Source organism: Bos indicus, chromosome 29, assembly GCF_029378745.1.
Source record: "Bos indicus isolate NIAB-ARS_2022 breed Sahiwal x Tharparkar chromosome 29, NIAB-ARS_B.indTharparkar_mat_pri_1.0, whole genome shotgun sequence".
Lineage (NCBI taxonomy): Eukaryota > Metazoa > Chordata > Mammalia > Artiodactyla > Bovidae > Bos > Bos indicus.
In genome coordinates, this window is record NC_091788.1 from 29307519 (window position 1) to 29320459 (window position 12941).

Below are 12941 nucleotides of genomic sequence, written 5' to 3' on the forward strand. Positions count from 1 at the left end.
AAAGATTTATCCACCTTCTGCTGTGTGCCGGGCAGCGTGCTTGACCCTGGGGAATTCAGAGAGAAAGTGAGATTGTGGATCACAGGAGCTCCCCATGGAGTGAGGAAGACGGCTGAGCACAAACAACTGTAGTCAGTAGAGTTTAACAATCGTCCTAAAGGAAAGAAAAATAAATGCTTACCAGCAGTGTTTTTTGGTTTAAAAAGAGGATTTCGAGTTCTGATGAGTTATACTTTGCCTCTCCTCCTCCTCCTCTTTCTCTGCCTCTATTTGAATTGACACGTGGGCTTGTTTCCCTACCAAATGAGTCAGTGGAGATGGAATTATACATTTATTGGAGCGGATAGCATCGACGTTGCTCTGAATTAAAAAAAGGTGCCCCCACGCCACTCCAGCGAAGTGGAACAAGCATTAACTGACAGCTTCCTAAGTGCCAGCCACTCTGTACTATCCTTCCTTTTCTCCTTGCTACAACCTCTGTGGTAGGTGGTATCATCCCCTTCTATAAAAGAGGAAACTGAGGCTCAGAGATATTCAGTCACTTGCCCCAGAGTTATACAGTTAATTATCCGTCTCCAGAGACTGTGCTGGTTTCAGACCACCCAGCCCACTGAATTTGTGAGGTCAAAGTAGAACTCCCACCCCCAAGCACATCTCAGTGGCAACTCAGAGGAGGCAATGACTTCTCTTGCTGGAGAGACCAGTCGGGCAGCCTTGGTACTAGGGCTGGCACTCTGAGCTAGGCTATTAGGAGAGGCCTACGCACAGGTATTTCAGGTGGAGGGAACAGCAGGGGCATGAACAGTCTGGTTTGCCTGAGCTGGTGAAGGGTGTGATAGAGGTACAAGGGGCTGGGGGCCACCTGCTATCTGTCCAGCCATCACGTATTCCTCTGAGTCTGTCAATGAGTGCTGAAAAGAAGCCTGAGGCCACGCTGTGAAGCCTCATCTGATGATGCTGACTCTATTTCCTCAACATCCAGGAGCGATGTCTCTATATTTCTCAGACTGACTGCTGGTAATAGGCCTTCTGGCTGTGAAAGGGAAAGGGGGGGGCCACCAGGCAAAGTGGCTCCAGGCTATTGACTCTGATTCTGTGGTCCCAGCGACCTCCGACAGGGGCACTAGAAATTAAAGGTCACAACGCCAGCCCCCTGGGTAGTTTCCAGGGTGGTGGGCCTTTGGCAACTTGAGACCCCCACTGTGTGGGAGACTAGGTTGGGTGGCTGGTGAGCCGGTCATGTCACTGCTTGCCCTCCTTCACCCCACCTCTCTGGCCAGTGACTCATGTCCTGTGCAGAGGTCTGACCCTGACCAGGCTCTAGTCCCTCTGCTTCATCACTATAAGCCTCCACATTCTGGGACTCTCCCGGCAGTCCAGTAGAGAAGACTCTGAGCTCCCAATGCACGGGTCAAGGTTCAATCCTTGGTTGGGGAGTTAGATCCCATGTGCCGTAACTAAAGATCCTGCATGCCGCAGCGAAGACCCAGTGCAGCCAAATAAATAAATAAATATTAAAAAAAAAAAAGAATAAAAATAAAAACCTCCACCTGGAAATGTTCCTCTCCCACTCTACATTGCCTCCTCTGGGATGGTCCATTCTTAGGAAGTGCCTGGGGGCTCTGACATCCCACCCCATCCCCACTGGAGGCAGCAGCCGAGGCTCAGGGAGGGGTGAGCGTTGACGATGGGCTGTAAAGGGAGCTGCAGGACAGGCCTGGGGGCTCCAAGGTCAGGGAGTGGACAGCCAGGCAGGCTGCCACACACATGGCTGGACCCATAATTGAGGTCTGCAATTCTGGCCAAGGTCACAAGGCGAGGGATGGCTGAGAGGCTCAGAAGTGACGGAGTGGCATGACTGTGAATCACAAGGTTTATCACCCAGAAAGGGAGCTCAGTGCTAATGTCTGCCCCTGCGTGTGACCATCATCTCCCCTCCCCCAGCCCACGGGGCTCTGTTTCTCTCTACCTATCTGTTCTCTGTCTCTTGTGCTCTTTGCATTGTAGCCTCTCTGAAGCGCTATTCAAAAAAAACTTTTTAAACTGAAACATAGTTGACTTACAATCTTGTGTTAGTTTCAGATGTACAGCATAACGATTAAGTTTTATGTATATATATTCTTTTTCAGATTCTTTCTTCTTATAGGTTATTACAAAATATTGAGTGTAGTTCCCCATGCTGTCCTGTAGGTCTCTGTTGGTTATCTACTGAAGCTCTATATTTTTGCATTCTTTCTTTTCCTATCTCTGCTTCTCTGTCTGTGGTCCTCTGAGTAGAAAGAAATGTTTAAAAAAAAAAAAAAAAACTTTTTAAAATCCAGGTTGTCCAAGGAGGAAGGGAGGGAAGCAGAAAAAGGTCTATTTGTCTTTGCTTGAGTCCTTTAACAAAAGGCAATGAACTTCAGCCTTAGAAGGGAACTTTGAGTTAGATGTGAGTGTAAAAATTACCAAGGAGGTTGGGGTCTCTATCCCAAAAGGTCTTTGGAAATGTTAGTGCGACCTATCGGGCCATCTACATTATGAACATCTGTCTTGAGACAGGAAGGAATAAAATGCACAGCTGCCCAAGGATGCGCTCAGAAGCTTCATCAGAAATATGTGTCCAGTGTGGGGGGAGGTGGGGAGGACCTGGCTCACTTCGCTCTCAAGAAAATCTGGGGCTTTGCCGAGGGGGTCTCGGCCTCTCTGCTGCTGGAGGGAGGGTCACATTCAATTCTTCAAAGGACTCAGCCAAGATCCTGCCCAGTTTATGGCAGGTGGGTTGTCTCCCAGGGGCAACCCCGCACATCCTGGCCCCAAACTGGGCATTCTAGGCTGCCGAATTTGGGCAATGTAGAAAAAACAAGAAGGCAGAAATGTCAGAAGTAATTAAACCAAATGATGGCTTAAACCCCTGTAGAAATCAACACATCCGGTTTAATCACCTTCTTAAGCTAGCACAAGACTGCGGGTCTGTGAAGGGGGTTCTTTATTTCTTTGGATCGTTAACAAAAAGTGCGTATCTTGAGCTTGCTTTTGGTTCATATCCTCCTGGGGAGAGGTCTGATGTGGGTGGAGGTGGGGTGGGGGGCGGTGGTTGGTGAGGACTCAGAAAAGAGAAAAGAAATAATAAAATCTTATTTGAGATCATCTCTCGTCCCCCGTGCCCGGCTCTGTTGGCTCTCGGGGCGTCCCGCCCTCCCGGCACCCAGGCAGAGGCACAGTGCTGAATGTGCTAAATCAGGCCATTAGAGAAATTCATTTCTCTTTATTAGTCTGTGTCAAATCCTTTTTATTAGTGGCTGGAAACGACCTCTCTTCTGCAGTAAAATGTCATGCCAGTTCACTCCTTTTATTTGTTCTGCACCGACGAGGCTCAAACTCTCCCTGAATTAGTGCGGTGAGATTTATTTCCTCCAAATTTTGAACGGCTTAAGAGAGATTGGGGTGGAGGGGGCGGCCAGGCGGGAGGCAACGCAGGGAGAAGAGTGGAGAGGGATCGGGGAGGGAGAAGGTGAGCTCTTCTGGAGGTCAGGTGTCCTCGGCTGTTTGGAAAGAAAGCCTAATGGCCATCTTTCACATCTCGATCGTCAGCATCTGGGCACTGGAGACCAAGTCTCCACATTTCTGCTTGCAGCCTCTCAAGGGTACTGATCCACAGTGGGCGAGATCTGGACAGAGGGATGTGAAACTCCTTAAAACTCATTTTCTAGTTGGAGAGGGTGAAGCTCAGGGAATGTCAAGAATGGCAGCATCAGTATCCCATCCATAGCTGGAAATCCGCCTTCCCCATCCCATGCCTGGATCAGACTGGCCATTCGTGTTCTGGGTAACTTATGTGTCCAGCTCCCATGGTCCCTGCCCTAGCCACTGTGTCCTCCATTCCAGGGCCAAAATAGGGCTACTGGAAAGGACTCCTTGAGGGTGGCTTCTAGCCTCTTCCCCAGCTTTATGGAGTGACATTGGAGGGTATCTTAGAAATAGAAGTCAACGCTTAGGCAGGTATAAGATGGGCCACTGGGGAAGGGGCCGTGGAGTGGGCTGGAAACAGCCTTCAAGGTGCCCATAGCATCGATGCAGCCATGGAACAAACAGCTGAGTCACTGGGAAACTGGACTTGCTTCTTGGGGCTGGCCCAGAGTGTCTCAGCAGCCCCCACACTTGGGCTTAGCAGGTAGCTGTCCGGGTGATGGGAAGATCCAGATGGATAAGCAGGGGAGCCACAGGCAGCCCCACCAACCCTGCCTGGGGGTCATGTGAGAAGCTGTGGGTTAGCACAGGTGTCATCCCAGCTCCTAAGCTCAAGGATCCTGGCATCAGGGTGGGTGTTCCACCCAGAGGTGGGAGGGTGGGACATGAAGGGAGGATTTGGGAGCTGAAAGTGCTGCTCAGGCCAGGAGGGGCTGGGGAGAGGGGCCATGGCAGCCACTAGGAAGCCTGCTCTGGGCTTACAGGTGCTCCCTTCACTTGCAGGACCAGGAAGGAAAGCAGGTTTTCTTCTACTGAGACTTGATATAAGTCATAGAAAACACTTCCGGGTATGCCTTCATCTCTCTCTCTCCTTCTCTCTCTCTCTCACACACACCCCCCACAGCAGGGAGATCTGTCCCCTCCTGGTGAGATGCTTATAAGATGGAGCAGTGCTAGAGCTCTGCCTTGAAGGTGTACACTGTCCCCCAGTGGAAGGGACAGAGCCTCCACTCCAGTCCCTGAAAGCCCACTTCACTGTGAGCCCCGTGATCTGCAAGTTCACCTCTTGGACTCCATCTCCCTCCATTCGCCTACCTTACTGCAGCCACACACACCTGGACTTTGTTCCAGACACACACCACACTCATTTCTATCCCAAGTGCTTTGGTCTTCTCCTGCTTGGAACGCCCCTCCCTCAGATCTTTGCCTGAGTGCCTCTTCATCGTTGGAGGCTTCACTCAAATGCTACCTCCTCAGAGAGGCCCTCCCTGACCACTCTCCTGTCCGAAGGGGCCAGGACAGCAGCCGAGGAGCCTGCCTCCTGCTGCCACCTCAGCCCCAAGGCTGGTGGCTGGGAGATGTAGCCACCAGCAGCTCCCTCTTCCCTGCCTCACATGCCACACTCACTGTGCACACAGAACGCACGATGCTCGCACACACTGCATATAAATAACATGTAGCACACACACGCTCACACACACACACTGCATATAACACAGGGCACATGCACAGTGTATTCACAGCACACGATCCCTGCACCCCAGCTCCATGCACACAACCCGTATGTGCATCGTCCCGCAAGACATAACACCATGTGTGCACACAAATAAAAGCACCCAGGACAGTCCACTGACACGCCACTCACACTTGCTCTTGTTGACAGCCTACATTCAACCTAGGTGCACATGCATGCATGGACACCCACACCCACACCCACACACACACACACACCATCCCCTCTCCTTCCAGCAGCTGCCCACCCTCCTTCCAACCCGTGAGAAAGGAACGTGCAGTGACCAGCCGCTGCCGTGGGGGTGGGGGGGCGGGCTGCACCCCCACCACCTGGCACGATGCTGCGGATTATTAGTTCCTGGTAATTTAGTGCCCTTGTACAGAGTCGATTTGTGCCTTTCATTCCTAATTGATCTAGTGGCTGTTTAAATGGCAGCAGGCATCTGTTGAGAGTAGGAAGGTTCATAAGGCGCAATAATTCATAACACCGTCTGGAATTTGCCTTTCATGTCCCTCAGCTAAACTACTGCAGGGCTCTGCTTAAATCACAGCCGCGGAGGCTTTCTTTGGTATTCCACTCAGGGCCAGGAGAATCTTGCATTAAACTGGGATCAGGTTAGATTAGACTATAATATGCTGCGGTATTAGTGGCTGCAAATGAAGACTTAGACTGGAGTTTAACCCCTTCACCTGGTTTTCTCTTTGTCTTCAGCGGCTGGCTGAGCAAACCCATTGTCTTCCCACCAGCTTCCTGAGGGGGCTGAGTAGATCTTCTAGCAATTTGGGGGCTGCAGATGGGCTAGCCTCGGATAGTGACCCTTTTTCTCTCCATGCTATCACCCAGCCTGCAGCCTTGGAGCCCAGCTGTTTGTGCATCAGCTCCCAAACCAAGAGTCAGGGCGGCAGTGTCCAAGCGCAGCTCTGCCAAGCCAGGTGGCTCATCGGAGACAGGAGTTCACCTCCCCTCCGTGCCCCCTGCCCTTGAGCTTGGGTAGAATGACCAGCAGGTATGGGTTTGGGTGTGGATGGGTCTCAGCACTTTCTGCCTTTCTGTCCAGAATTATTAGAATCCCAGGATGGGACAGGCTCATAGGGGTTCCCCATCTGCCTACAAACACTCTGTAGGCTGGCTGTTCATTCCTTCTTGGCGTGGTTAATCACAGTGTTCCTGCTGGAAGAAGCGTAGTTGGGTTTCCTCTTCAAGATTTCTCGTGCTCTCCAATATGGTAGCCACTAGCCATATGTTGCTATTTAAATTAAAATTAGTTAAATTAGAATTAACAATTCAAGGTCCTAGGCAAAGCATCCATTTTTTTGAACTTATTATTTTATATTCGAGTATAGCCAATTAACAAGTTATGATAGTTTCAAGTGGATAGCAGAGGGACTCAGCCATCCATATACATGTATCCTTTCTCCCGCAAACTCCCCTCCCATTCAGACTGCCACATAACCCTGAGCAGAGTTTCCAGTGTTCTACATTAGATCCTTGTTGGTTATCCATTTTCAGTACAGCGGTGTGTACATGTCCAACCCAAACTCCCTAACTATCCTTCCTCCCACTCTGCCCCGCTGGCAGTCAGAAGTTCATTCTCTGTGAGTCTGTTTCTGCTTTGTAAGTCAGTTCATTCGTATCATCACGGCAGCCATATTTTAAGTGTCCGCTGGCCTCGGTTAGTTAGTGGAGACTGTAGAACCTTTTCATCATCGCAGGAAGTTCTGCTGGGTGGTGCTGGCTACCCCAGGAGCCTGGGGACCAGGCCTGACACATGCTTTCTCCTCTCCCAGCAAACAGATTTTCATCAAAAAGAAAGGAGCCAGATTTCGTGGTCCCAGGGGACTTCAGTGAGAAGCCAGAGAGGGATGTGCATATGCTTTTGGGAACCACAGTGGGGAGAATGGGGCTCCAGAGTCCAGTGTCAACACCCATGTAAGCACACGCACAGGTGCTGGGTGTGAAGACAGAGCTGCTCACTCAGGCTGCAGAGAAATGAGAATGAGATGCACTTACATGTGCAAATGACATCTCACACATAGCATACATGTATATTCAACAAATGTTTATTCGGATCACGTACAGTCACTGCTAGACTCTGGGCAGAGAGTGAAGACTACGATGGGCTTGCTTCCTGCCCTCATGTAGCTGATAGTCTAGTGAGGAAGGCAGATGGTAAGGCAAACAAGCCAGGTCTGTGTAGGTTTCAGGGTCGGGCAGTCAGGGCAGGTTCGCAGAGTTGGTGATGTGGAAGCCAAGACCTAGAGAGCGGCCAGGTCAGCACTTCACTCCATCCATCACAGAACCACCCGTGTCGTCAAACATGCTCATGCTCACATATTCTTCATTCATCAGTTCATTGTCAGTCACCAAATATGTATTAAGTGCCTGCTGTGAGTGTCAAGGCAAGGTCCTAAGGATACAATGATCAATGAGACAGGGACAGTCTTGGGGAAAAACAGTGGCCAAGTAATGATGCGTATTATTATTTAATTGCAGTTGTGCTAAGTGGGTGTTGATGGAAATGTGTAGGGAGCTGTCACATGTAAGTGGGGTGTCTGACCTAAACTGAATCAGCCAGCAGAGGCAGGATGGGTGGGGACATCTGCCCTCCACATGTGACGAGTAGCCAGGTCCACACACACACACCCTCCTCCCCGCCCCCACCCCCACCCCCATCGACACTTGTAAACACGCAGGTACTGCCCTTGGCTGACTCTACACAGCCAAGTGTGGATCTGTGACCAACGATGAATGTTTACATCTAGGACTTTTCTGGACATTTCCCATATTTCCTTCCCCAGTTGACCTTGAGCCCGAAATGGACACCTACCTCTTTGAAGAGTTATACCCAGCATCCCTCATCAAATATCCACACAATTTATCTAGACAAAGAGAACAGTTAGGCTCCCAGTAGGGGAGGAACAGAAGCCACTGAGGCCCCAGGAATGAGGAGGTTGGATCCTCTGTGCCAGGGTATGAAATGCTGCTGTCCCGGCAGACCGTGGGGACGGGGCCTTCCTCCAGGAGTGAGACCCTGGGAGAAGAGGTGATGGGAAGGTGAGGTGGGCCCCTGAAGGCTTTTGCACTGTTAGAAGCCCTGATGGCAGCAGGTCTCTGAGTGCACATGTGTGAGCTCTCGCTGTCCCTGCAGGCATCCTCTTTTCCCGCTCCTGACGCTGCTGTTTGAGAAATGTGAACAGGCCACCCAGGGCTCTGAGTGCATCACGTCCGCCAGCTTCGATGTGGACATCGAGAACTTTGTTCACCAGCAGGAGCAGGAACACAAACCCTTCTTCAGCGATGACCCGGAACTGGACAATCTGGTAAAGACCCTCCAACCCCCACCCTGGCTAGGGTCATCCCGCCCTCTGATCCCCTCCAAATGCCCCAAAAGCAATCCTTTCATTTATTCATTCAACAAAGAAATGTGCTTCCCCGCTGTGGGCAGGTCTTGGTGTTCCAGCAGCTGAGAACCTTTAACCAAGAGTTGCACACACTGGTGATGCTGCCAAAGCTCTGCCTTCCTCCTCCCCCGCAGCACCAGCGTCACCTCCCACCCTCTTGCAGTGCAGACGGGAGGAGGGGAGGGCCATGGCATCCAGAATGTTCTGAGGGCTGGAATCCTGGCATGTTGGGAAATCCGTCTTGGGCTGCCCAGAGAGGAGCTGATGGCCATGTGCTACATTGTGAAGGAGAAGGGTGACATGCATATTCAAGTACATCAGTGGATAGATAGGAAGACTGGAAGCAACAGACGCGAAGACCAGCTTCTCTACTGAGAAGACCAGCAGATGTCCTGCCCATTTAGGATACAGTAGATCAGGCTCCCAAGCCTAGCTTGTCATCCCGATCATCACTACAGCCTTAAAAAGTACATGCTCCTGGGCCCCTCCACCTGGAAACCAGGATTCAGTAAGTTTAGTGGGACTTGCACACGTACATTTTTAAAGGCTTCCCAGACAACTGCAATCTTCAATAAGGCTTGGGAGCCAATAGATTAGATGATACTCTAACTCTTCGTCTAGCCCTGGGAGTCCTGCTGAGAAAAGAGCTCTGGAGAGACCGCTCTGTTTGTTCATCGTGACAACAGTTATCCTGGGGTTATTAACCACGATTCTTGATTTTGCTGTGGGTGGATTATCCAGATCGTGCACGGTAAATTTGGAAACGCTGAAAATATGTCTTCCACAAGTTGATTGATTATAGGGCTGACCTCCATCCAGAATTTAGTTAGTACCTACTCCCCAAAGGGAAACAGAGTTAGAAAAGCAAATGTGACTCCAGGAAGGAAGGAAGAAACACACACACACACACACACGCACACGCACACACGCACACACGCAGTGCATCTGCAGAGCAGACTTAAATGACTTGGGTATTATTCTGTGTTGTGAATGACCCACCCCGCCGCTTCTCTCAGGAGTTGAATATGATACTTTATGGAGTCCAGGAGCGCTACCAGGAGAGGCCCCCCTCCTTTGCCCGGAAATCTATGAAGTGTTATGGTGTTATGATACAGGACAGAGGATATGCACTTGGCCAAGGTCAGGAGCATGAGTGCAGGTTTCTGGGAGCCCCAGGTGCACCTCTGCTCGGCTCCTGGCTGTGACTGAGCTAACATCCTTCCCGGTAACGCAGTCCCCTATCTCTCAGGTCCCCTGGGAGAGTCGTCCCCATGCAGGTTCTCCATTTGGTTGGACAGTTAGTGCAGGCAGACTTGCCCCTGCCCTGCTGTTCATCTGATCAGAATCTCAGAACCACAATTGTGAATCAGGTCTTTAGAAGCTACCCCTGCAGCAGTCATGGGGCCAGGATGTGAAGCAGCCGTTTGTGTGGGAGCTGGAATGAACACTCCCTTCACTTGACCCCCCAAAGAAGCTGAGGCCTCAATTGGTGGGAAATACCTAAAATAGGCTGAGTAATACGAAAGAATATACCTTTTTCAGAAGTAGGAGTCCTGGTGAAACCAACCTCACAAACTTGCCCATTGCCACCTGCCAGGTGAGTTCTGGAAGACCCCCCCCCTCCCCGTCCCAGCCCCACAACCTCTTATTCTATTAAGTTGGTCAGAAAGTTCATTTGGATTTTTCCCTGAGATGTGGTGGGGAAACCTGAACAAACTTTTTGGCCAACCCAAGAGTACAGCCTGGAAATACCAAAAAGTGACCATCTCCATGCTCTCCCCTGGCCCACACTACCTGGGTCTCTCAGGGGTCTGCTCACGGAAAGACTCAGATTTCTTCATCTAATCCAGCAAGACGTGGTAGTATCCACCATGCGCCATGCCTGATCTGAGGGTGGGGTTGCTGGAGGAGGTGCCCCAGTGGCCCCAGACCCCTGGTGCTCCCTGGGCTTCTATCCCAAGTGATGGGCTGGGAGTCGCCCACTGGCGGAGCAGGCTTAGCACCGCCCACCCCTCACATGGACCCGGAGGAGTTTACCTGGGGGAGTTGGCCACAGTCAGTGACTGATGGATGGGTTAATTATTTAAATGGAGGTGGTTGAAGGAGCCAAGGACCCGAGGCCAAGCTCACCTTCTGGGAGACTTTGACGACAGCTCCTTTGAAGCTCGGTTTCCCCATCTGTAGAGCCAGTACACCTGCCTCCTGTGACTGTCATGAAAAATAAATGCCATGACTAGTGGAACTAAATGGCCTTTGAAAATGCGTGGCATCCAGAAGGTTAAGGTCAAATGCAGTATCACTAAGGCCAGGCATTCCAGCCGCCTCGCCTCACCTCCAGGCCATCAGAGAGACCATGTGGCGGAGAGCCTGAAACTTTCAGGGGGTTGGGGCTGGGATCAGGCAGTGCCCTTTGCCATCCCACGTGTGGTCCTGTGTCAGGAGCGGGGAGGTGAGGAGGCCGACCACAGGAGCCATCATTAGAACAAGAGTCGTGCAGCCGGCACTGCCGAGATGCACATAATTAGAAATTAGAAAAAGGTCAGATCGCGTCATTATCAGCTCAATCAGCTGCCGAGTGCCACAGCCAGTTAATTTGGCATCTGTATTTTTTACAACCCCGCACACGTAGCCCAGCGGACTGTAACTCTTTATCCGGACAGATATACTGCGCAGCGGAGCAGGGACATAAAATGAGACCCCAAGCAAATGAGCTGAGATAATTGAGAGATTTATTTTTTATATATATGTGTGTCAGGGCGGCTTTCCTTTGCCCTTGAATGTTGACTTTCACAGATGGGCTTGTCACGAGGATACTGGGATACCCCCAAACTGTCCCACCCTGGATCCTGGAGTGCGGCTCAGATCCTGCCTGCTCCCCAGCCCCACCAGGCATCCCACCCCCCAGGACACGGGTCCTCCCCGCTCCTGCTGGTCCCTCTCCTCCCATCCAAGCAAATCGCTGTGTCCACCTCCCTGGCTCCTGCGATCTCCTGACAGGTTCCCATGGGAACCATGGCTGACAAAGCCCTCCCAGAGATGTTCAGAGACCAGAGAGGTTCCCAGAGTGTAGGTTTCTAAGTGAACCTTCCTTCTCAGTTAGCCAGCTGCCGGAATATAAACTTAGAATCATAAAACACTGGGGGAAAACCCCAAGCATGGAGAGCAGCGTGTCCATTTTACAGATGGGGACACTGGAGTCCGGAGAAGGGCGGTGACTTGTCAGCGCCCAGGTCTGCTGACTCCTTCCACTCCATCACCCACCTCTCTGCTTCCCCAGGGGCAGCAAAGCCCTCATTTATAAATGACCATCTTACAAAAAACAACCCTGATGTGAAAGGTGAAGAGGAGTGCAAGTCTGAATAATAAAAACATATGACATTAATTATAAAAAATAAAAAAATAAGCATCTCTCCCCCTGGTACACACACTCCCTGATCCTCTCCACCTCCCCATTTCAGTACCATGGGGGTGGCTTTCCCCTGGTCAGCTCCCCCAGGGACACTCCCCACCCCCTGCCCCGGCTCCAACTCCCACACACATACCCCAGTGCTCACCAGCCCTCTGTCACCTGGCCCATCGATCCCCTATTTGGGCCCAGCAGCCTCTGACTGGCAGTTGGTACAGTTTGTAAAATTTGCAAGTTCCCCAAACCCCTTTGAAAGGCAAAAGCTTTTTGTTTTATAAAATCTGATTTACGGGCCCCCAGTGCAGGGCCGAGGTTTTATATATTATGCAAGATTTCAAACTGAGGCTGTAAAACGTACGGTTTCAGTTTCATGCATGGAATTTTTTTATGTGTAAATTTTTTAACATTTATGGGGCACGTTTTAATGAGACTCTGGTGGGGCTCACGGGACAGATTAGAGCTGCCTGATCGCAAAGCCAGCTCCAACATGGGGCCCCCCAGGCCCCTGGGCCCTCTTTGAAGGGGGTGGGGTGCAGAGGCCAGAGGTTGTGAATATGGAGACACGTGAAGGAGGCAGGCTGGAGCCATGGGTCCACAGGGACCCCAGGCAGCACCCCTTCAGAGAGTCATTCCCTCCTGCCTTCTGTCCAGACCCTCTTCACCTCGACAGGAGTAGAAAATCCCACAAGACCCCAGAACAGGGAAAGGAAATAATAATCAAAGCCAGTAATAAATAACATTTATAGCATACTTACTGGGTTCCAGGTGCCGTTGTCCTAAACACTACACCTGTATTATCTTATTTAATCCTCTTTTCAGACCCACAAGGCACAGATTATTACTATCCCTATTTTAAGATGAGAGGGCTTAAAGATGAGAGAAGCCTAGTGGCTCAGATGGTAAAGAATCTGCCTGCAACACAGGAGAACCAAGTTCAATCCCTGGGTCAGAA

At 50.9% G+C, this 12941-nt stretch overlaps 1 protein-coding gene across 7 annotated transcripts in view; it reads left to right on the forward strand.

Annotated features, from left to right (window-relative positions):
* PKNOX2 (PBX/knotted 1 homeobox 2) overlaps positions 1-12941 on the forward strand; it is a 298309-nt gene that overhangs the window by 238702 nt on the left and 46666 nt on the right. For all 7 annotated transcript variants that reach the window (XM_070782943.1, XM_070782942.1, XM_070782949.1 and 4 more), the window contains one exon: positions 8331-8502. In XM_070782943.1, the coding sequence (XP_070639044.1) occupies positions 8331-8502 (172 nt within the window). The remainder of the gene's footprint in view (positions 1-8330; positions 8503-12941) is intronic.